The sequence below is a fragment of the Taudactylus pleione genome, unplaced genomic scaffold, assembly GCF_031769625.1.
Source record: "Taudactylus pleione unplaced genomic scaffold, aTauple2 ptg000377l, whole genome shotgun sequence".
Taxonomy (NCBI): domain Eukaryota; kingdom Metazoa; phylum Chordata; class Amphibia; order Anura; family Myobatrachidae; genus Taudactylus; species Taudactylus pleione.
The window spans coordinates 468,791-492,847 of NW_028284778.1; the positions used below are offsets into that span (position 1 = coordinate 468,791).

General features: G+C 44.3%; 1 protein-coding gene across 1 annotated transcript in view; it reads left to right on the forward strand.

The window, feature by feature from the left end:
• The first annotated feature begins 100 nt into the window (after positions 1 to 100).
• LOC148507970 (uncharacterized) overlaps positions 101 to 24,057 on the forward strand; it is a 112,157-nt gene continuing 88,200 nt past the window's right edge. The window contains exons 1-4 of the mRNA XM_088445055.1: positions 101 to 178; positions 1,459 to 1,547; positions 4,544 to 4,655; positions 7,220 to 8,141. Coding sequence (XP_088301181.1) covers positions 169 to 178; positions 1,459 to 1,547; positions 4,544 to 4,655; positions 7,220 to 8,141 — 1,133 coding nt within the window. The 5' untranslated portion in view covers positions 101 to 168. The remainder of the gene's footprint in view (positions 179 to 1,458; positions 1,548 to 4,543; positions 4,656 to 7,219; positions 8,142 to 24,057) is intronic.

The window sequence follows — 24,057 nt, forward strand, 5'->3', positions numbered from 1 at the left end:
GAGAGGCTGTTAACGGGGTGAGAAGCTGCAGTGAGCGTGATCTCGGGTAGGGTACAGTGACTGAGGGTGTGCCCAGGATGGGGTGCAGCGAGGCAGGGTACATGTGGCGTGTAGTGAGGTAAGCACGGATGGGGTGCAGTGAGGATGAGCACGTGATGTGCGGTGAAGATGAGTGCAGGTGAGGTGCAGTGAGGATGAGCACGGGTTGGTGCTTTGAAGGTGCTGCAGACTGGGAGGAGTGAATGGAAGGAGATGTGATAACAGGGGAAGTGTTAAGGTGTGTACATGGTATGCTTAAAATGGAAAAAATGAACGATAACATCATATTGTTCATATTGTCCATTTTTCGGTGGCCAACGACCTGCGATGCGTGGGCACGCAAGGACGATAACGATATCAACCATCGCCCGTGCATGCAGGCCGACCTGACAGATATCGACCAGGTTACTATATTGAGATCGCGGGTTGCTATAGTCGTTGGTGGGTACATAGTGTACTGGATGATCGATATCGATCATCCAGCACGCTCGGGAGATCGTACAACTATATGTCCCGAGGGATTAGGTTTAGGCTGCGAGGAGTGCGGGTTAGGGGTTGTGTTAGGATAGTTACTGACAGGTGTGGGTATCCTATCCCTGTTGGGATGCCGGTGTCAGGATTCTGACCGCCGAGATCCCAAACGCCGGTATCTCTTACCCAACCCTTCCGATCAGCTAGCTGATTAAAACCCTAAAAAAGGTTATGCATGTAGCGTTCACTCTAGGTCCAGCGCCGGACCTAAAAAGGGGCACTCATGCTCACCCAAAAAGGGCGCGTGTCTGTCTCTGTGAATAGATGCCGGGCGAATGCGGTGATCGCAGCAACGCTAATTTTTTCCACCCTCGGGACACTGCAGCCTGCGGGTGAGAACAGCACCGGGCAGGTTGTTTTAGCTGGGCGCCGCCAAAAGGGCAGGGCACATTTTGCCCTTTTGAAATCGGGCAGAGTGCAGCTCCCCGCTAAAACAGCCTAGCGGGAACCCTGCGCAATGCAATGTCTTCCACATGATCACAAGATATACCATTGGCCTTTGGCAGGTGAAAGTATAAATAAATGATGGTATTGTCTGGTCATTATCTGTATATTATTGCTATATATCTCCAGGAGTGTGCTCATTCCTTACTGCACTTAGTATTATTACTCCCATTAGCAGTGAGCCTTATAATCAGTGTGGGGTACTGTGGTAACGAATCGTCACACTCCGGGAGATAACGGGGGGCTTTTGCTGAGGAATGGGTTTAACCCACAGCTAGACTGAGCTGCCTTCAGACAGACCTAATTATTCTTTGCTGATATAGATTTGGAAAAATGCTAGTTTTTATATACAGCAATAGAATTTACTGGAGTAAACACAGAGTCACAATTACTGGGCTCATTATGCTTTGTTTTACATGTGTGGTTATTGTCATCTATTTACAGAGGGATTAAGCTGTGAGAAGGGCACAAAGACAATAACCAGAAGACAGTCCTGTATCGATGCCGTCATGGAAAATATAAGAATATACAAGGTCAGAGATTAAATTATGTTTATTAAAGTTCATTTTAGCGATTATCCATATAGTGTATAGAGTATTGAGGGGGTCTGGGAATGTCACAGTGACATCACTCTTATCTCAATTACTAACACAGGGATCTGACTGGGGAGGTGAGGGAGTCTGGGAGTGTCACAGTGACATCACTCTTATCTCTATTACTAACACAGGGACCTGACTGGGGAGGTGAGGGAGTCTGGGAGTGTCACAGTGACTTCACTCTTATCTTTATTACTAACACAGGGATTTGACTGGGGAGGTGAGGGAGTCTGGGAGTGTCACAGTGACATCACTCTTATCTCTATTACTAACACAGGGACCTGACTGGGGAGGTGAGGGGGTCTGGGAGTGTCACAGTGACATCACTCTTATCTTTATTACTAACACAGGGATCTGACTGGGGAGGTGAGGGAGTCTGGGAGTGTCACAGTGACATCACTATTATCTCTATTACTAACACAGGGACCTGACTGGGGAGGTGAGGGAGTCTGGGAGTGTCACAGTGACATCACTATTATCTCTATTACTAACACAGGGACCTGACTGGGGAGGTGAGGGAGTCTGGGGGTGTCACAGTGACATCACTATTATCTCTATTACTAACACAGGGACCTGACTGGGGAGGTGAGGGAGTCTGGGGGTGTCACAGTGACATCACTATTATCTCTATTACTAACACAGGGACCTGACTGGGGAGGTGAGGGAGTCTGGGAGTGTCACAGTGACATCACTATTATCTCTATTACTAACACAGGGACCTGACTGGGGAGGTGAGGGAGTCTGTGAGTGTCACAGTGACATCACTCTTATCTTTATTACTAACACAGGGACCTGACTGGGGAGGTGAGGAAGTCTGGGAGTGTCACAGTGACATCACTATTATCTCTATTACTAACACAGGGACCTGACTGGGGAGGTGAGGGAGTCTGGGAGTGTTACAGTGACATCACTATTATCTCTATTACTAACACAGGGACCTGACTGGGGAGGTGAGGGAGTCTGGGAGTGTCACAGTAACATCACTATTATCGCTATTACTAGCACAGGGACATGACTGGTGAGGTGAGGGTGCCTGGGAGACAGGTTCCACCATTAGTGATGATGGTCTCTGAGATGCCTCATAAGTCCAGTCAGAAACATTTATATATAGGGTACACAGTTGCACATACAACTTATCCTCCTGATGAAGTCCAGCCAGTGGGCACGTGACGAAACACATTGAGGTGGTTCTGTGATGACTTACACCCTTTGCTGCCTGGAATATGCATTTGGACCACAGCAGATAAGCTCTATTTCCTGACCTTACATGTATGTTTGGATATTGCATATTAAATGTTTTTTCTAGTTCATGGTCGAAAACTGAAAGGAGGTAATTGGCTGATAATTTATCTCCATCCAAGGCTTAGTAAATAGAGCCCTCAGTCACAGCCAATGAGCAGGCAGGTGTCAGTATATTACCAGATGGCAGTTTGCTGCTCCTAGTTTATGTGCACACATTACCATGTTCTAAATGAACAATAAGATACTTCAACAAATGCCTGGTTCTCACAGTCCTTGTCTCTACCCTATATTAGTGGAGAATAGATCATTGCTGCTGCTAACTGCTGGCTGTAAAAGCGGCTTGCTATAAGTTGGCACAAAATGATGTGGATAGGGGCATGCTCACTTAGTCCTCATTCTAGCACCCTCCACCTGTCACAACCTGTGCAGTTCCTCTTTCCTGCCTGGGGTGTCGCTCTCTGCTCGGGTGCTTCTAACACACACTGGTCTGTATATCAGAAGCTTGTAGCATCAGCTGAGTGTGCTAGAAGCACCAGAGCAGAGAGCGACACCCCAGGCAGGAAAGAGGAACTACACGGGTTGTGACAAATGCAGGGTGCTAGAATGAAGACTACTCACTGTGGATGACTATGCTGTATTTTCAGCCCATGGCAGTGCTATAGCAAGCCAGGAGACACTGCCAAACTCGCTGTCCGACTCCTTATACTTCCGGTTCCCGGCTTCCGGTTTGCGTTCCAGAGCTTGGAATTGATCATGTGACTCGTTTCTCCACCCGCGGAGATTTCATCGGAGGGTAGATCACAGGTTGCTGGAGCAGCAATATATACCTCAAGGGGAATCAGTTATAGGCTACCAATTAGCTTAATAGGTGTAACCATTTCCATGTCTCATTGGCATATCCCTGTGGCTCCATTCCAGTGTTGTTGCACTCCTATCAATAATTACATATCCACAATGCTAGGAAAATATTTCACCTTGAGATAATCGGGATCCTGTAGGAAGAGACCTGCAGAAAATAATCTCAATAAATACAGTACGTTTGTATGTTTTGTATAATTCTTTTAAATAACTTTTTAAGAAATATGTTACACTAGATGGCGCTGTTTTCTCACACTTCTTAGATAGCTTCCCTTTAGTCTGCTTGAACAATGGTCCTGTGTGGAGAAATAACAGCTGCCACCCTTATCAGGGGAGGTGTTTGCTCATTGTGTGGACTAAATAGACTGTATTCACTTAATTTAAGGATTTTCCAAAGATTGGGTCAGATTATAAGGATTAAGCGCTGGTCACTATTATTGTTGTTGTGTGTGTGTATATATATATTATGAGTGTGTGTATTTGTGTGTGTGTGTGTGTGAGTTTGTCTTAGTGAACAGAAACCGGAAAAAAATTTACTTTGTCCCAATTTGTGAACCAATGTCCCCTTTACTAGCGAATGTATGTACAGATAGAATAGGAGATGTATTTGTACTATAGACCCTTCTTACTTATGTGCACCAGTAATCATTACAGGCAATTACAGATCGGAGCATAAAGTAGATAGTAATTAAGGTTTTATCAAATATCAAAGTGACTTTCTGCTGTATAAACATAGAGCACCTGTGTGTGTATAATGCACTGATCTTCTGTTTAATCTGATTTACTGATAATCTGACATTATTATTGTATTTTATTGTTTGTGGGTTATTTAGGGTGAAGAACTGACTAATATAAAAGAAGGAAATATAGAGGGAGAAGAAGAGACGTCTGTGATGTGTGATCAGCAGTGTAAGGAGGAGGAAATCCCTACAGCTATCAGCACAGGTGAGTAATAATCACTGAGTACAGAACAGTCACATATTCTCCTTGTTCTGTCACTACAGCAATCTCTTATCCTACACCCTCCTCTGTCACTACAGCACTCTCTTATCCTACACCCTCCTCTGTCACTACAGCTATCTCTTATCCTACACCCTCCTCTGTCACTACAGCCATCTCTTATCCTACACCCTCCTCTGTCACTACAGCCATATCTTATCCTACACCCTCCTCTGTCACTACAGCACTCTCTTATCCTACACCCTCCTCTGTCACTACAGCCATCTCTTATCCTACACCCTCCTCTGTCACTACAGCCGTCTCTTATCCTACACCCTCCTCTGTCACTACAGCCATCTCTTATCCTACACCCTCCTCTGTCACTACAGCCATCTCTTATCCTACACCCTCCTCTGTCACTACAGCACTCTCTTATCCTACACCCTCCTCTGTCACTACAGCACTCTCTTATCCTACATCCTCCTCTGTCACTACGGCCATCTCTTACCCTACACCCTCCTCTGTCACTACAGCCATCTCTTATCCTACACCCTCCTCTGTCACTACAGCCATCTCTTATCCTACACCCTCCTCTGTCACTACAGCCATCTCTTATCCTACACCCTCCTCTGTCACTACAGCCATCTCTTATCCTACACCCTCCTCTGTCACTACAGCCATCTCTTATCCTACACCCTCCTCTGTCACTACAGCCATCTCTTATCCTACACCCTCCTCTGTCACTACAGCCATCTCTTATCTTACACCCTCCTCTGTTACTACAGCCATCTCTTATCCTACACCCTCCTCTGTCACTACAGCCATCTCTTATCCTACACCCTCCTCTGTCACTACAGCCATCTCTTATCCTACACCCTCCTCTGTCACTACAGCACTCTCTTATCCTACACCCTCCTCTGTCACTACAGCACTCTCTTATCCTACATCCTCCTCTGTCACTACGGCCATCTCTTACCCTACACCCTCCTCTGTCACTACGGCCATCTCTTATCCTACACCCTCCTCTGTCACTACAGCCATCTCTTATCCTACACCCTCCTCTGTCACTACAGCCATCTCTTATCCTACACCCTCCTCTGTCACTACAGCACTCTCTTATCCTACATCCTCCTCTGTCACTATAGCAATCTCTTATCCTACACCCTCCTCTGTCACTACAGCCATCTCTTATCCTACACCCTCCTCTGTCACTACAGCCATCTCTTATCCTACACCCTCCTCTGTCACTACAGCCATCTCTTATCCTACACCCTCCTCTGTCACTACAGCCATCTCTTATCCTACACCCTCCTCTGTCACTACAGCAATCTCTTATCTTACACCCTCCTCTGTTACTACAGCCATCTCTTATCCTACACCCTCCTCTGTCACTACAGCCATCTCTTATCCTACACCCTCCTCTGTCACTACAGCCATCTCTTATCCTACACCCTCCTCTGTCACTACAGCCATCTCTTATCCTACACCCTCCTCTGTCACTACAGACTAATGAGGGAAAGTATCTGCCGAGTGTGGGAGTCAGGAGCCATCAGCCCCTATTATACTCCTGCTCTCCTCCTCACATCATGTCACTGTGTGTTACCAGCCCAGAGACCTGACCAGTCTCCTCCCCACACTCTGGTGATCCTCCTATTAGTACAAGTGACATCACCATAGAGATTACATCACTAATCATTGGGATGATACCATGTGTGACATTACCCATTACTCTCCCTGTGTAGAAGAAATACAGGTGCAACCTCTTGTTACCCGGATATGGTGGGCAGACCCATAACCTTGGCCAAGATTATGCCAAAAACGTCTATTGTATTTACTGCAAAATGTATTTATATATAATCAGTTAATTTGGAGTTGTGTATTCCTTCTTTGTGTATATATCAATGGTCTCCACAGGTAGCACCTCCAATTATATATATATATGTCCAGAATGTGCAGTCTGAGATCCATTTTCTTTGTAAACTTACATGAGACGCAAGAGGATATTGGGATGCAGGGACCAGGCTCAGAAACAACAGGAAACACAAGGAATACTAGTTTGGTAGTATAATCCGGAGTTCAGATACTGAGGCAGACTTGACTTGATGAACTAGCCCCAGGGAACTTGTGTGGTTGGTCTATATAGGAAGTTCAGGTGCAGCGCACAGCTGCTGAATCAACTAATTGCTCAAATCAGAGTGCTGACACCCCAGGGGAAGAGAGCGACACCCCAGGCAAGGAAGAGGAACTGCAATCTATGGTTTTATAATCTATATTCCCTATCACACTAGGGTTCATTTTTGTTGGGAGCCAATTAATTTACCAGTATATTTTTGGAGTGTGGGAGGAAACCGGAGCACCCAAAGGAAACCCACTCAAGCACAGGGAGAATATACAAACTCCACACAGGTATAATGGTAAAAAGTTTTTAGTTTTATCGAATAATTTTCTTTAATTGACTAATAATATAAAACATAATGCTCCCTCTTGTAAATACAAGACCATACGTTTATTTCCAGCACAAGGACGCGATAGCAGGAGCACCGCTGATGGATATCCCATTTTGTTTTCAGATTTGAAAATAGAAGATGACAACATTACAGGAAATTCTCCTGGAGAAAACCCCCTTACCCTAAATATGCATGGCGTACGTCACAGTGCTGATGTGTCACCTGATCCATCTGATAATGAGAAATGTTCTACTGATGACTCCGATATCGCTTCATGTAGTACAAGTCACAAAGTATTTGCCTGTTCTGAATGTGATAAATGTTTTCTACAGAAGTCGAGCTTGGTTAAACATGAGAGAACTCACACAGGTGAACACCTAATTGCATGCTCAGAGTGTGAGAAATTTTTTACATGTAAATCACATCTTGTTACACATCAGAGAAGTCACACAGGTGAGAGGCCATTTTCATGTTCTGAGTGTGGGAAATGTTTCACACATAAATCATGTCTTTTGATACATCAGAGAACTCACACAGGTGAGAAGCCATTTCTATGTTCTGAATGTGGGAAATGTTATGCACATAAATCAGGGCTTGTTATACATCAGAGAAGTCACACAGGTGCATATCCGTTTCCATGTTCTGAGTGCGGGAAATGTTTGACATCGAAATACGCTCTTGTTACGCATCAGAGAACTCACACAGGAGAGAAACCCTTTCCATGTTCCGAGTGTGAGAAAAGTTTTACATTGAAAGCAGATCTTCTTAAACATCAGAGAACTCACACGGGTGAGAAACCATTTCCATGCTCTGAGTGTGGAAAATGTTTTGCGCAAAATTTGGATCTTCATAGGCATCAGAGAACTCACACAGGTGAGAAGCCATTTCCATGCCCTGAGTGTGGGAAATCTTTTTCCATGAAATCAAAACGTAATAGACATCAGCTAAGCCACACAGGTGAGAAACAATTTCCATGTTCTGAGTGTGAGAAGTGTTATACACATAAATATCATCTTATTAGACACCAGAAAACCCACACACAAGAGTAATGCGATATCCGTGAGATAATAGACATAAAACAGGCTGGCTGCATATAAAAGGATATACTCTATCACTGATTTATTGGAGTTACACAATATATTAATATGTAATTATCCACTAAGGCATAATATGTGTCATTAACATAAGACTCCGATAGATCTCTCATGTGGAATGTATAGTAGTTCCTCTTATTCTATTAGGGTAATCTGTGTTAGATTGTTCATAGTATTAATTCTGTAACCTGTTCCTATTTCACTGAGGGTTATTTTTTATTACAAAGTTCTGAAAATGAGGCTAAAGTGCAAATGTAATTTTATTATTTATGGCTATTTTTTTCTAATATATCTTTCCCAATTCTATATGGCTGTTTTTATAAATTTACAATACATACATTATTAGGCAATTGATATGTATGTATATACACAAAATGTAACAGATCCTTGCGTGGCTTAGTGGTTTAGGATTTGTCTGCAGGGGTGCAATGTGCTTGTTATGGGAGGGTCTCAGCAGATCTGAGCAATCCTAACTGAATATGAATGAGGGAAATGTACCCTTATTTGTGAAAAAAAGATTTGACTACAGGCATACTTACCTACTCTCCCGATTCAATAAGGATTATTTATGTGTGGGCATGCCATTGCAATAATAGGCTGTACCCCTGCTAAAGAACTTTGATGCGATGGTGTTTCAGGCCTTGTCCTAGCTTTTAAATGTGTTCAATTTTCAATTTGCACATTTCAGGTACCATGTAATACGTAAAAGCACATTTATTGGGATATAAATTAAAAAAAAACATTCCAACATACAAATGTGGCATACAGTAACTACAGTCCACCTCGCTTTTAATCAAATCATATTTTTCGAGAAACACAAAAAAAAAATCACTAATTCAAAGCAAAGGCTGAACTAGATATGTCCACATACGTGTATCCTCCATGCACTACAAGTCTCACCACACGTAAAGCTGAGCATCTCTTCGTGCGTCTTTTTACCTTAAAATTATGTGAAAAAAGATGGGAATATATAGCACAAGTAGCTTCTGCTGATTAAAATGATATGCAGCATGCCTATGTTCTGTGTGTGACTGCGGGTGTATCTGCATGCGAAGCCCTACGTTACACTGTTACAGTCGCTGACACTGTAACTTAGCATTTCGCATGCAGATACACCCGCACTCACTCACAGAACATAGGCATGCTGCATATCATTTTAATCAGCAGAAGCTGCTTGTGCTATCACATTGCTGTGCGAATCAGACACATTTGAAGGTGAAAAGATGCACGAAAAGACTCTTGGCGCTACAGTGTCACTCCACGGCATGGCGCGACTGGTAGGGCTGTTTAATGCACAAAGAGGCTAGATGTATGAGGACCCACCTGTATATGAGGTGAGTGATGTAAGTAGACCACAAGATTCTACTTAACATTTAACTAGCACGTTCTAGAAGATATCTAGAATCTGATTGGTTGCTATGGGCAACATCTCCACTTCTATAAACTCTCACTATAGTAAATATACCCCTTTGAGTCTGTTTTGGCCCTCCTCACCCTTCACCTTTGAGAGCGTTCATCTCCCAATGTGCCATAGTGCTGTAGTGAAAGGTGTAATTCTGTACATGGTGATTGTACTTACCCTCTGATAGGCCTGTTCTATGATCCGGCCAGTGTGATAGTGGATGTTATACAACAGACAGCTGGAGGGACAACATGTGCTCTCTGTAATCTGAAGCTCATCAAAAGACATTTTACTTTTTACAGGATCTCTGGGTTCTTGTTAAACAGGTGGATTTCTATGAGATATGGGGCTAGATTGACCACATCTGTGTCCTTATTCTATGGTATTCCTGCCACATAGCGGAGGATGCACGGCACATCTTTTACTACAAACTGACTCGCTTGACCATGTAATGTCCGTTTTCAAACAGCAGATGGCGTCTTTTAGAAACTTCTGATACTCCCCTAAACAGCCTCTATCAAACCATTGATGTCTCAAATCCACACAAAAAAACAAAGAAACAGAAAATGAAAATGTCATGCTGCAGGGTTATGACTTATTTGTGTATAGTACGATATTCACCAATTAACATTAAAAAGCAACAGCACCCGTGGAAAAATGTATCCTCTCTCTCTACTGTGCTACACACTACAGACCGCTTCATGACCTGTACCCTGACACACCATGCTTAGTGACAGCTACATTGGATAGGCGCACATCACGCACATTGATGGCCGTCAGATGCAACCAAACAGTGATTTCCTGATTGCACAGTCTTCCTCCATGTCCTTGGTACTGTGACATATTTGGCAAAGTTATATAAAACCACTCACAAAAACGGTTAATAAACCATGACTACAGTACTAGTGCCACAAATGTATCATTGGTTCTACAGTGCCCACCGCACCTTCTTCATGACATAGAGACTGTCTCACAACGTTTACTGATGTCCACGGCATGGTCACATCCATGTGACTGTTCACCTGTCAGGTTTCAGATTTCTCCCCAACCAACACTCGCCATAGCGCCTCACCCACTGCGATAGTTTTCAGGGCGTAATATTAAATGAAAAAACCCTACTATGCATTTCATTTTTTTTTGTTTTACATTTCTGTCAAAACCACATCGAAACCTATAGAACGTGATTACACTGACTGTATTTCTATAATAAATATATTACTGCTTTTGTGTTACATATGTGCCCCATCCCCCATCTCCCGTCCTCTCATTGTGATACAGCTTCTTAGATAAAGATTTGCCCTCAAATATTGTTACTGTTGTAAATATAATTTTAAAACTGAAAGATTTGTTATCACACACTGATTGTTCACTATAATGCAAACATGTTTTATCACTTGGTTGGTACTTATACCATTGAAATAATATTTGTATGTATATTGATCTTAATTACAGCAATTACTTATTACATGTGTTTTCATATATTGCAGCTTTTTATTTTTAAAGCACATTTATTAGCCAAACACTAAATATTTGATCCTTGTATTGCATTCTAGTGTTACTTCAATTAAATATATATGTTAATTATATATATATATATATATATATATATATATATACTCTTCTGAATAACTGAAACATGGAATATAATTCAATCCTAAATGAACTGCTCGAATGGGGAAAAAAAAAACTTGTATCACGTACCCAGTAAAGTGCTAGGGTTTAGCTTACTCTATATATGTATACATAAGTGCCCCAATTACTGCCTTATACCTTTAGGTACCTATCCAAAATGTATCACTGCGGTGACAGAAATTAATTCTGGGTCCTGGGTTTATTTTGGGAGATGAAAATGTTTTGCATCACCTGAAATTTGGCTTTAAATTTTAGGTGTTATCCAAAATAAATTTTTTTGTTTGTTTTTTTTACATTTGAAGGTTAAAATGTTTTTGCAGCACCTGGAAATTCACTAAGCCCCGGACCTTAAATTTTCACAGAAAATTTTAATTAAAATTTCTGCTTGAAACTTTAGGTACCTATTAAAATTAATCCCTGCGGTGACAGATGTTGATTCGGATGATTGGTTTTAACATAGGAGTCAGAAACATTTTTGCACATATGAAAATTTCCATAAGCCCCGGACCTTATATTTTGACTGAAAATGAAAACTCCAAAAGTGCCCCCAGAAGACCTCTGGAAAGATGTTGACCCATTCAGTCTGGATAGCTTCCCACAGCTCCCTGATATTTGTATAAATGCTGGATTGGGTTCATGTGGGTAGAACGTTGTGGCCACACCATTCGTTGGAACTCTCCAGAACCAATTCTGGACAACTTAGGACAGAGGAAACGGTGCATTATCCTGCTGGGATATTCCATCATTGTGGGGGTACATGAAGTCTATGAAGGGCTGCAAATTGGCATCAAGCAAAGCAACGTACAGTAGCAGTTACCGGTCAATGGGCCTGATTCAGCAATGGACGCAATGTCCATATTTACACAGATAGGGCAATTTGCCATTGTGCATGCCTGTAAGTCGCACTGCGCACGGGTTGCAATAGCTTTGCAATTACATAGCTCCGAGAATCCATTCGCAAAGTGATTGTCATGTGGTCAGCATTTGGGGGAGGTAACGGGGAACGTTTAGAGAAATGCAGGCGTGTCGGGACCATATAAACGCAGTTACATGGGCGTGCATAAATTAGACATTGCATTCGCTTGCGCTGCTTTAGAGCTCTCTGCGTGTGAGAGTTGCAGTGTTTGCGACAGGTCAGACTTGCCGTGCATGCTGCGTGACCGCTTGCTGTGAGTCGATGGTACCGATGCTTACGCAGGAGTGTGACATTGGGCGGATATGAGAAGGCAGCAGCAGGCTGTGCTTTGTCAGGCAGAATATTTTCACAGCTGCGTTCCGTGCAAAATTGCACCAGCAATCGCATTAGTGTTATCTGCTGAATCAGACCCTAGGACGTGCTCAGGCGCACCAGCGGACTCAAACCTATGCCACGTGAACACACCACACCAGCGTGCACGGTGCCTTGTTGATACTTGAGGTCCATGAACCCCACTGTAATCCAAAACAACTGAAACCGTGACTCATCGGACCACACCACACGTCAGTCCTCCAAGGTCCAATTAGCGATGTCATGAGCCCAGGTAAGGCCCTGTGTTCAGTGTTGTAGTATTACAGGGGCACTCTGGTGGGTCTTCTGCTCCCATATCCTAAGGCAGCTAAAGAACGCTGCACTGACCAGCTGGATATGTGTCTGGTACCTCCTGCATTGAGTGTGGATGTGTTGCTTGTCTGTTACCATGGACAAAACTGGCCAGACTCCGATGGTCATGATCATTAAGTACCTGTGGTCGGCCAGTGCGCTGTCCGCGGTAGATGGTAATGCCTTCTATGTGGTATGCCCGGTACACATGTGACACCATATATCGAAGAATTTTGAAAGTCCGCACAACTTTGGAAATGGAATGTCCCATTCGTCGGCACCCACTATCATGCCCCATTCGAACTCCGATAATTCATGTTGCCATGCCATGAGCAGCCTAGCCGGTGTTCATACTGACTCACGAGATGTCAGATTTCAACTGACCTGGGCATTTCCAAGACCTCATAGTATGGTGACACCACCTACCATTACCCTTACATACTACTATTCCATGACTCAGTGTATATATATATATATATTTATTTACACACATTTGAGCACCTAGGCATATTGAAATACTACAAGTCTTGGCAGAAGTGTTTGTGTATTTATATATAAATGTAAAAAAAATTGATGTAGTCAGACAACCTACATTGATAGATATGGTTACGTCAGATTAATCAATGGTATCTATACTTGTTTCCCACGTGAACTTAATCATTAACACTAAGCATTGTTTACTAAAAACATCCCACAGATCCCATAAGATGAATAGATCACCTATGTATCTCTTATAAGTAACTAGATACCAGGAAACTTTGTCATCGTTGAAAAATCTCTCTCCCAGGGCTGGCGCTGGGGTTCTCTGTGCTGTACTGTCACGTCCCTCCCCCTGAGCGCATACCCAATAACGCCAGCTGGAAGGAGGAGGGCTGGATTTTCCGAAGCTGGCCAATGGAGATCTATGCACTTTTGCAGGGCGTTTCTGGGGGTGGGGTGGTGTTGGCTACTAGTCGCGGGCATGTCAGTGACAATGACTGCAGCTAACCATACAGTTGCACTGACACCGGCCTCCATGGTCAGTATGACATTCTGTGCCTACCATCGGCAGGTGCAATGGACAAGCCCGGTGGTGCGCAGATTGCACGTCTTTGCCTCAATAAGACACCTATCTGCCATGGCATTACTATAAAGACGTATTATCTGCTGCGCCAAAAGACTGCAACTACTCCCACCTCTGACTCATCTCCCTATTATGTGCAGCACCATAAGAATGCGGGAATACCTGGATAGATGCCTGTGCCCGGCCTTTCCCGACTCACTCCTGGCGGATGCACTGTTAGGGATGAATAAGATCCAAATAGACTGGGATCCACAAGATAATTAACCTGGAGTATAGCATCGGGCAAAGCAAGAGTTACATGTAAGAAGTATCTGGAGCTGAGTATGTACTGGAATCACAGCAAGGTAATAGTTATGGTGCATACACACAATCAGATTTTTTCTTCAGATATGGACGATAACGATTTAAAAATCGTTCAGTCGTTCATATCTGATGAAAAATCGTTCATATCTGACATGCCTGAACGATGGACGATCAACGATGCGCGTTCCCGTTTGTCAGATAACGATATCTGACATCTGATGGGTTTGCAGTCAGACTTGGACGATTCCATTCATTTTAATGCAGTTAAAAATCGTTCAAATCGTTCAAAACTTTGGTCAAATCGTCCAAATCGTTTAATCGTTCAGTCGTTCATCTGACAAATCTGACAAGTCTGACAAATCTGACCGTGTGTACGCTCCATTAATTGTAGGAACAAACAGGTGCTGGTGTGTACTGGAATCTGAAGCAAGGCAAAGTGCTGACAGTATGACATCCAACTGCAGGGAGACTTACTAGATGAGCTGACTGACCAAGCTGCAGTCTGTAATAACAGGCCATGTAACAAAGAGGCAAAGCTGTGACTTGAGTATAGATCCAGGTAAACAGGAAATAGTTAGCTGCAGACTTGTAATCACAGGCACAGCTGGGGTGAATATACTTTGCTGCAATAAACAACCACAGACAGGCTGGATGTGCACAGAACCAGTAATGCAGGATACGAACATGGTAGTGCCAGCTACTCTGGATTCTGGCTGGAGTATAACAGAACCAGCTATGCAGGATCCGGACTGGGTTGTAGCAGGGCCAGCTACACAGTATTCAGGCTGGAGTTGTAGCAGGGCCAATAACTCAGGATGCAGGCTGGAGTTGTAGCAGGGCCAATAACTCAGGATGCAGGCTGGAGTTGTAGCAGGGCCAGTTAGACAGGACAATGCTGAATTAGGAACAGTAACAGCTATTCAGGATTCTGGCTGGAATTGTAGCAGAACCAGTACTTGATATGATTGCATAGGCAGAATTAATCCACATGAACTAGCTGGGAATGAACACAGACCATAGGTGACATGGAAGGTAAGCTGGAGGGTCTTGGCAAGGCACAGACACAGAGTTGGGATGGACACAGGACATGGATACAAGGCAGACTCAGGACTGGCAGAGACTACACACAGGACTGAGGTAGGGTTCAAGGATGCAGGTATACAATTGGCAGGATACCAGGACACAGGAACAGACAAGGAGACTAGAAACTACACGGTACAGCAACTGCATAACGAGCTCACTAGAATCAGGAACTAGAGAATATCAACGGCAGCCAGGAACTGACCAGATTCGCTAATGAAAATGTAACACCCCACTAAAGTGTTCTCTTTGAGGAAGTTCTTTGGAAAGTTACCCGAGACCGGGATAGGTAATTTATCCCATGATTCTAGCAATATCAGACCAATTGGTACTCAATGCCATATTTTATTGGCAGTAACAAGAAACCTCAGATAGAGGAAACAGTTGATTTAACACTTTGTTTTATACAGATACATTAAAGGGTACATTACAATTTCAGAGTTCACACAGAAAACACACGTGACCCGATTAAGTTTTATTATACGGGAACCACCTTCTTTCCCTGTCTGTATGCCTGCAAAATTGAATGAGTTTAAAACACATAGCAAGAAAATAGTATATGGTACAAACTTTATGACCTTTGCACGATATATATGTTCTACAATCCTAAATGGCAAACTTTAACTATTTAAGTAATTACAATATAACAGTTGCTGGCCAGATGTTTCTTTAACAGTGGTGCGCGACTGTAACTTTTGTAATCCTGAGCTCTGTTAATGTGCGCTATTTTCTTTTTCCAGGCTACACTGCTGATTATGCACACTTTACTTTCTTTTCTCCCTGAACCGTTAAGTTAAATATAAAATTTTCCAAATTGATTGAAATGGCATAGGGATTGTTCCAGTAATAGCAATGAAGTCACTGATTCTGGATATTTCTACTAGGCTGCACACAATAGGGCTGTACAGATGCAGTGAATGTAGAATCGATAAGTCAGAGTGTTGAACCCTTCACTTTACTAGGTGCGTCTGACAGTGCCTTGATCAGTTGTTAGTTATTAGACTAGCACACAGGCTGCTGAGAACAGCTAAAGTCAATCTCTTATTATAAAATAACTGATGAGGATTACACTTCAACTTCAGTGTGGGAGATATAACTATACTGGCTACACTTATATGTACTGCAGTAGTGTAGTGGAGAGGAGGCTCACTACCGTAGGTAATAAGGCAGTAACTATTTGTTGGCCAGCTGGATAAAGATGTGATACCGAAAGGCTGTGCTGGGTGCGCTTACAGACCTCTCCTGAAGCGGATCATATGGAGATGGGAGTTGATTCTCCAGACAATCACAGCCCCTTCAGTCAGCTCCTCCGTTCAGGTCCCAGCCTCCTTATTTGTCCGCCGCCCCTTACTTGCCTCCTTCAGTCAGCTCCGTCCTTCCCCAGACTGCCTCTCCGACTTGACCACTGCCCCTGGACAATGAAGGGCTGGCTCGGCTCTCCTCCGGGCCGGCTCCGCCTCCAGCAGCTGCCGTCAGTCAAGCTGCCAGCTCCTCCGGCTGGCTCTCCGCAATCTCCACAGGTAAGCTCTCAGTCACCGCTCCATTCTCCGCCACAGCGCCTCAGGAACACCATCTCTCTGGTAGTCCCTCTTATTAACTCCGCCCGGATCCTCTTGCACGCACCGGCTTCTCTCCCGCCGAGGTCGCGTGCTGCAGCCACTGTTTAAGCGGCAGTTGGCCATTTTATCAGTAACATGCAGGGCTCCTCTCAAGAGCTGGAGGAAGAGTCCCTGCTGCGTGCCCACCATTAACAGTTTTAGGTCAGGTGGGAAAGGCCATACTCCGGGAGGGGAGAAACAGGTTACAGTCTCTGCCACAGAGTGGGGCAGGTCACTACCAGTCCTGGGCATAAATCCAATATATGGCATAGCCTTATGATAACATCTATTCATATATACATTAAACATATACATACTTTATAATGACATTCAGCACCTACTTACTAAACAAGGCATCTTAGCCTACAGGGTATTCAGAAGTGGTACTCCCTGGATAAGGGGTACTACATACCTCCCCGCTAAATCATGCGTGTCCTCACACATTAAACATTTACAAGACTCTGTCTATACCACCATCATAGAATTCACAAGTACCAATTGGGATATCAATTCCGGTATGTAATGGGTAGCGTTCCCTTTGCGTCTGTTTCCTGTCTTGGTGCATGCTCTTTGCAAATTTAGACTATTTCTTTATGGCCTCCCCGTTGACACATGGATCTTTTAACCAAAATCTAATACCCCGGGATACAGCCGTCTTGCCCCCAATCTATGACAATGGAATGTTGAATGAAACTGATGTAAGGAATTTTTTTATTATGTGAAAATTATGTGCTAATTAGCATTTATATATATTTTTTAATAAAAAGAAAATTTAAAAAGAAAATATTTCTAATGATTGGCCTTTTGGATGTTTTCTTTGGTAATAGGGTCTTTTTTAATATTATTTGGAACAATCCAGTATTAACATGAAAACGAATAAAGAATCCGGAAATAAAAAATATCAAGTTCGCTACAGGAGTTATATAAAGGACTCTGGCTCTATTTGCTATGAACATTGGCGTAAATTCGCCCGGACTGATAAGGTTTCCTTCAATATTGACCCTTATAAGGTTTTTTTTACTAAATTGCGCCCTTGAAGAATTTTTGTATGTTTTGTTTTTGATTCTTACTAACAGGGAATCTACTGTAAGGTGCAGCATCGTATTATTATAGCGCAAGATATATATATATATATATATATATATATATGTTTATTTAATTTTTTAAGTAAGACTAGACTGCAATAGATCAAGTATTTATTTAGTGTTTGGCTAATAAAAGTGCTTTAACAATAAAAAGCTGTAATACATGAAAGTGCATGTAATATGTAATAGCTGTCATTTAGATCAATATACAAACAATACAAATTATATTATTTCAACGCTATAAGTACAAACCAAATGATAAAACATGTTTGAATTATAGTGAACAATCAGTGTGTGATAGGAAGTCTTTCATTTTTAAAAGTATAATTACAATACTTCTGGAAGGTCAGCGAGTGGCGAAGGGTTGCAGAAGGCTTCTACTTATCATTAGTACGGTGGCCCATAAGGCTATACTTCAGACATGGATCGAAACTTAAAACAGGGATATACTGCAAAGGCGCTAATACACCATGAACACTGTAACAACGAAAGATTAAATGAAAGTACATTTATTAGATAATACACAGGCTATAAGCTCCCAGGAGTAGATGAACATAGACACATAGCAATCAGTAAAATCAATAAATTTAAGAGCATATAGACTAATAGCTAACTGATACCGTACAGCATATGTAAATTGCAAACTCAATATTGCTGTTGCAGAGATACAAAGTAAAAGTAACCATCTCAAATAGAAAATAAATGTAAAGTCTCTTGTATCCAAGCAAATATACGGTTTAAATGAGTCTTCCACAAGTGTGAGAATATTGTGTCACAGATGAGCTGGAATAATAATCCTTTAATGTTGGTAGAATAAATTACCAGCACATAGGAGAAATCCCCTAGTACTCACTGCAATACAGTCCTCTTAATCAGACTCCGGTCTGAGGTGTTTGTATAATGGTTCCAGCATCTGCTGGTCGCAGTAACGGGCCGGGCCGTAGGTGAAGGACAAGGGGAGCCAACTGAGGGCGATCGCTCCAAGCTGAACGCCGGTTTCCCGTGTGAGTCGTGGGCCACACCGGGCCTCCACAAGCAGGGTCTCCGTCAGGCTGTGTAAGCTTGCTCCAGCAAACTAAGTAGTCAGACGCTCTTGCTATAGAGCGGGTACAAAGGAGGTGCTCCGGGCTGGATAACACCTGGGGCTTTGACGCGTTTCCCCGTGGTGCACGGCTTTTTCAAGAAGCAGGAAACTTCTCCACCAACATTGTGACTTTTTAAAGAAAAACTTTTCCATGTATTTAACATGGACTGGATTGAGACTACTATAGAGAAAGAAGCTCGCGTAGCTACATTTTCCAAATTTGGGAAAGTTATATTGAAACTCTGACCCCAGTACGTACAGAGGTATAGAATTTACGAGTCACTGATATTTACTGAATAGCACTGTCTTCAGACATTGGGGGATCCTCCAGTTAGGCTGGACCCATGAAGGGTTTTGTTTCCCTCACTGTCATGGTGTTTCAATAAAAATATATATTTTTTTTAAAAGTATTTACAACAGTAAAAATATTTGAGGGTAAATCTTTAGCTAAGAAGCTGTATCACAATGAGAGGACGGGAGATGGGGGGACATTAGTGCCCCATGCAGTACACAGCTTAAACACTGTGCGGACAGAGAATGGCTGAGGCATCAATGGTTTGATAGAGACTGTTTAAGGGTGGGGCAGAAGTTTAGAAAAGACGCCATCTGCTGTTTGAAAACGGACATTACACGGGCAAGCGAGTCAGTTTGACGTAAAAGATGTGTCGTGCATCCCCCGCTGTGACAGAAATACGATAGGTGAATAAGGACACAGCTGTGGTCAATCTAGCCCCATGTCTCAGAGAAACGCACCGGATTAAAAAGAACCCAGAGATCATGTAAAAAACAAGAGATATGGTAAGAACTTACCTTTGTTATCTCTGTTTCTACGAAGTCCATAGGGTCCACAGGGTTGACCTTGGGGTATAGGTTGGGAACCAAATCCGGGCACCACGCAGTTAAAGCTTTTAGCTCCCAGGATGCACTGGGTCCACTCTCCCTATAACCCCACCCCCAAGCCAGAGGCACCTCAGTTTGTAAGTAGCCAAAGGCCGGAGGAGGAGAGAAAAAGAGAGAGAAAACTGGAACACTCAATAACCATACTCACCGAAATGGGAGACGGAAAACCGGTGACCAGCCACACAGCCCATATGAAGCCAGGTGCGTCAGGGCGGGCGCCCTGTGGACCCTATGGACTTCGTAGAAACAGAGATAACAAAGGTAAGTTCTTACCATATCTCTTGTTTTCTACTTCAGGGTCCATAGGGGGTCCACAGGGTTGACCTTGGGGATGTCCCAAAGCAGTTCAACCAAGGGTGGGGACGCTCCTGTGCTGAGAGGAGAATCCGTCGCCAAAAAGGAAGCATCCTGAGAGGCAAAGGAAACCAATGCCTAGAACCTTAAAAAGGTGTGGACAGAAGACCACGTGGCCACCTAGTAAGGTAAAACAGCCGAGGCGCCACAGCGAGCCGCACACATGGCCCGAGAAAAAACAAGCATCAACAACAGGAAGGCCTACCCATGGGTAGGCCCCTGAGGAAGACCTACGAGGCCATCCAGCCAACATTTGGTTATAGGCCGGCCATCCTTTCCTGTGAAAACCAGAAATCTCAGACCACCAATAAGGAGTCCGATTTCCGTAAGGAACCTGAACGGATCACAAAAATCCAAAGAGGCCAGACCACAGTCAATGAGGCCACACCAGCCGAGAGGACTGGGGACAGAATGGCCGTACCATAAGTTCCAGAACAATATGGAACCTGAAAACCACTAAGAAGCAACACAGGGCGAGAGCAACTCCCACCCTGACATGATGCCCTCCAGAAGAGGGAGCCACATGAGAACGCTCCCAATTCAGACACTCTCCTGGTTGATATAAACACCCTGAGAGAAAGAGAGAGCCTAAGCAATAGACCATGTAATGGCTATCACAACCAGCGGTTCCATTGACTGTCCCCGGAGGTAACGAAGAACCACTACTTACTCCCCAGGAGTCCCTAGGGAGGACAAATGGAGGCATAATCAAGAAAACACTCCAAAGGATGAACTGGATACCAGAGTGGAGCAATTCCATATCTTAACCATACTGACAGTGTAGAGATCCGCACTGTCAGGAAGACCAGGCCAAGTGTGAAACCCAAGCCAGCCGGAAGGAATGCCAGAATATCTGGAAATCCTGGACACCGGAGGATTGTATCGACAGGTACAATACCATAAGATTTATGGCTGCCACAGTTTGTGGTAGGTCCCAGCAAAAGCTGATCCATGTGCTCTAATCATTCCAACGATGACAAAGCCAGGGAAGCCGTAAGACCACTGTAAGGACACAGTCAAAGACAAACGACCCAGGTCCAAGGCAAAACCAAAGACCCTGAGACAACAGGTCCGGGCAGTGAAGCATCAGGGATGGAGTATCGATGTAGAGACTCCGAAGATCCAAGTACCCCTGACATCTGGGGCAATCAGGAGCCACCAGCAGGAAAGCATCTCCGTCTCGATTGAAAACACTTCCAAAGACCTTGAGGAAGAAGGGAGACCGGAGAACACAGGTACACAAAGTGGAAGGACCACTTCACCGACAAAGAGTCGCTGAAGGTTGCTTCAGAATCCCCAAAGCTGAACTGTAACACCATAGTGTGATAAAGTCAGAAGGCCATGAGGGTCACCTCAGGGGGGCCCCCCCTGCTCACCAGGAGATGAAACCTCTCTTGGGGAAGAGACTAGTCCCCGGGATGCACGTCGTGACGGCTGAGGACTCCCGCTTCCCAATGGAGAGCTCCTGAAATGAACGCTGCCGAGATGGTCGGGAGGAGACCCTCGGACTATGTCCGAATATGTGACATACCTGTCATTGCCACCCAACGAACAGTGTTGCTAAAAAGGAAGCCACTGTCCTGACCCTGTCGGACTGAACCTTTTCAGGTTCACCGGGAAACAAGAGTTATGCCAGAGTAAGTTAATTGACAGGGTGGAATCGACAGACGTCCAACTGCACTGAAAAGGATTCGATCCAGACACTGTCCATAGCAAAGAAAACCCTGGACGAGATGGCCATAGCCACCCGGACAGGGACCGACTTGCCTCCGGAGAGAGCATCATCGTTTGAACAGTTATCCGACAGAAAAAACTCATTCCATCTGGAGATGAGCCAATTATGGAAAGGCCTGGAATGGAACTGAGCCCATTCCACCATGCATCCCAGAGTGTAAAGACATCTGTCGACTGCGCAGACAACCATGTACTCCTAATGGAAGAGAGGAGATTCCGTCTTACGCCAGAAGAATTCTCAGATTCTGAGAATCCAGCAGGGATCCTAGATGAAGAATACCCAGAGAGGGATGCAGGGAGGACTTTTTCCCCGTTGATTAAACGTCTGCACCCTGAAGAAGCCACAGTCATCCTGACCTGGCCGTAAAGTACCCCGGTGATCCCGCTAAGAGCAGGAGGCCGTCCAGGTACAGGAGCATTGGGATATACTGAACAGAAGAACTGTCAGAAAATCCAAAACGCTGGTAAACCCCTGTGGGGCTGAGGACAGTCCCAACAGGCAGAGCCCGAAAAATTGTAAGTGTTGCTGTGATACAGCAAACCTCAGCCCATGCTGAGGAAAGGTCTCTGTAAGTACCCGTAGGCACGCGTCCTGTATATCCAGTGATACCATAAAGTCCCCAGGTTCCAAACATCGTATGATGGAGCATAGGGATTTCCTCCTGAGCCCAGGTAGCTTTAGGAACTGGTTCAGGGAATTGAGACAGAGAATAGGCCAAAGAGGACCATTCAGCCACCGCACCAGAAAGAAAGCAGAACAACCAGTCCCTCACTGAGATAGTGGGGATGGCCTAATTAGCTCCGCTTACCGCAACAACTGCATAGCTTTCTGGATCTGTAAGGCCCTTGTAAAGAGGGCGTACCCTCCTACCCACGTAGCCGCGGCAACTTGACACTAATACCGGGCGAACTGAGAAAATCGGTATCTCCCAGTTGTAGGCCTGTCCCGTCAGGCTGAAGAGATATCCGTAGGTTCAGAAGCAGGATCGGCTGGCAGTCCAGGCCTGCTCGGTACTGGATATGTCGGCCCTTGTAGATGCCGACAGTCTACGAAGAAACAGACCTTTAGGCTGACCCAGAGGACAAAAAAGACTTAACAGACTTAGTCTGAGGCCTTGTAGTGGGCATAGCTGAAAGCGGTAAACTTGTCGTTAGTAATACTGCCAATGTTACTACAATCTTGTCAAGGTCAGGACCAAACAATATCAACCCTAAAGATGGTATCTGCACCTCTGCATTCCCAGAGCGCAGCCATAGGGTATTACGGAGGATACAGTCGCAGCCGGAACTCTGAAAGTTAGGAGACTGGTATCCAATATAGGCATTTCCACCTATGACAACAGCATATATTACGTGAGCGACCAAATACATTTGAACCCCCGACGTGTTGGAGGGGAAAAAACGTTACAAATGCATCAACCCAATATGCAATAGTATTAACCAACCATGCTATAGCCATGGTAGGATGGATAACAACTCCTGAAAGCAAGTATACTGATTTCAGGCAGAGTTACCACCTACGGATCCGAAGAATCCGACCACGCAGGAATGGGAGGCGTAGTAACGTCTGTAATCAGACGAGTAACACGCCCATCCCCCCCAGGAGGGGCTCGTTATGACCCTCAGGGAATTTGGGACAGGAGGCCAAACACTGTTGTAACACCTCCTATCTGGCAACAGCCAGAGTCCCGCTATGCGATCCACCCGCTAGTCAGCAACAGGGAACCCGAAGGCACGCAATACTGAGGGTGTATGATACAGGTGCAGGTCAACATTCACTCTAACCAGAATGGACCTGCTACCAGCCCTAAAGCAGGGATAATAATACCTGAAATAGGCTTCCCCCCGTGTAAGAGGGAAAGAGCCCCGAACAGTACCCAGTTCACGGCAGAGCCAACTGGGAAGTAACCACAGGGCGTCAACCACGCAAATTAGCGTTTCGTAGAAAACGACATCCACCCAGGGTGGCTGTTGTGGTAATCCCTGCAAGGGGAATGACAGACTATTGTGGCACCAGGGGGAATTCATATACTGCGAAAAACCCCTGCAGGGA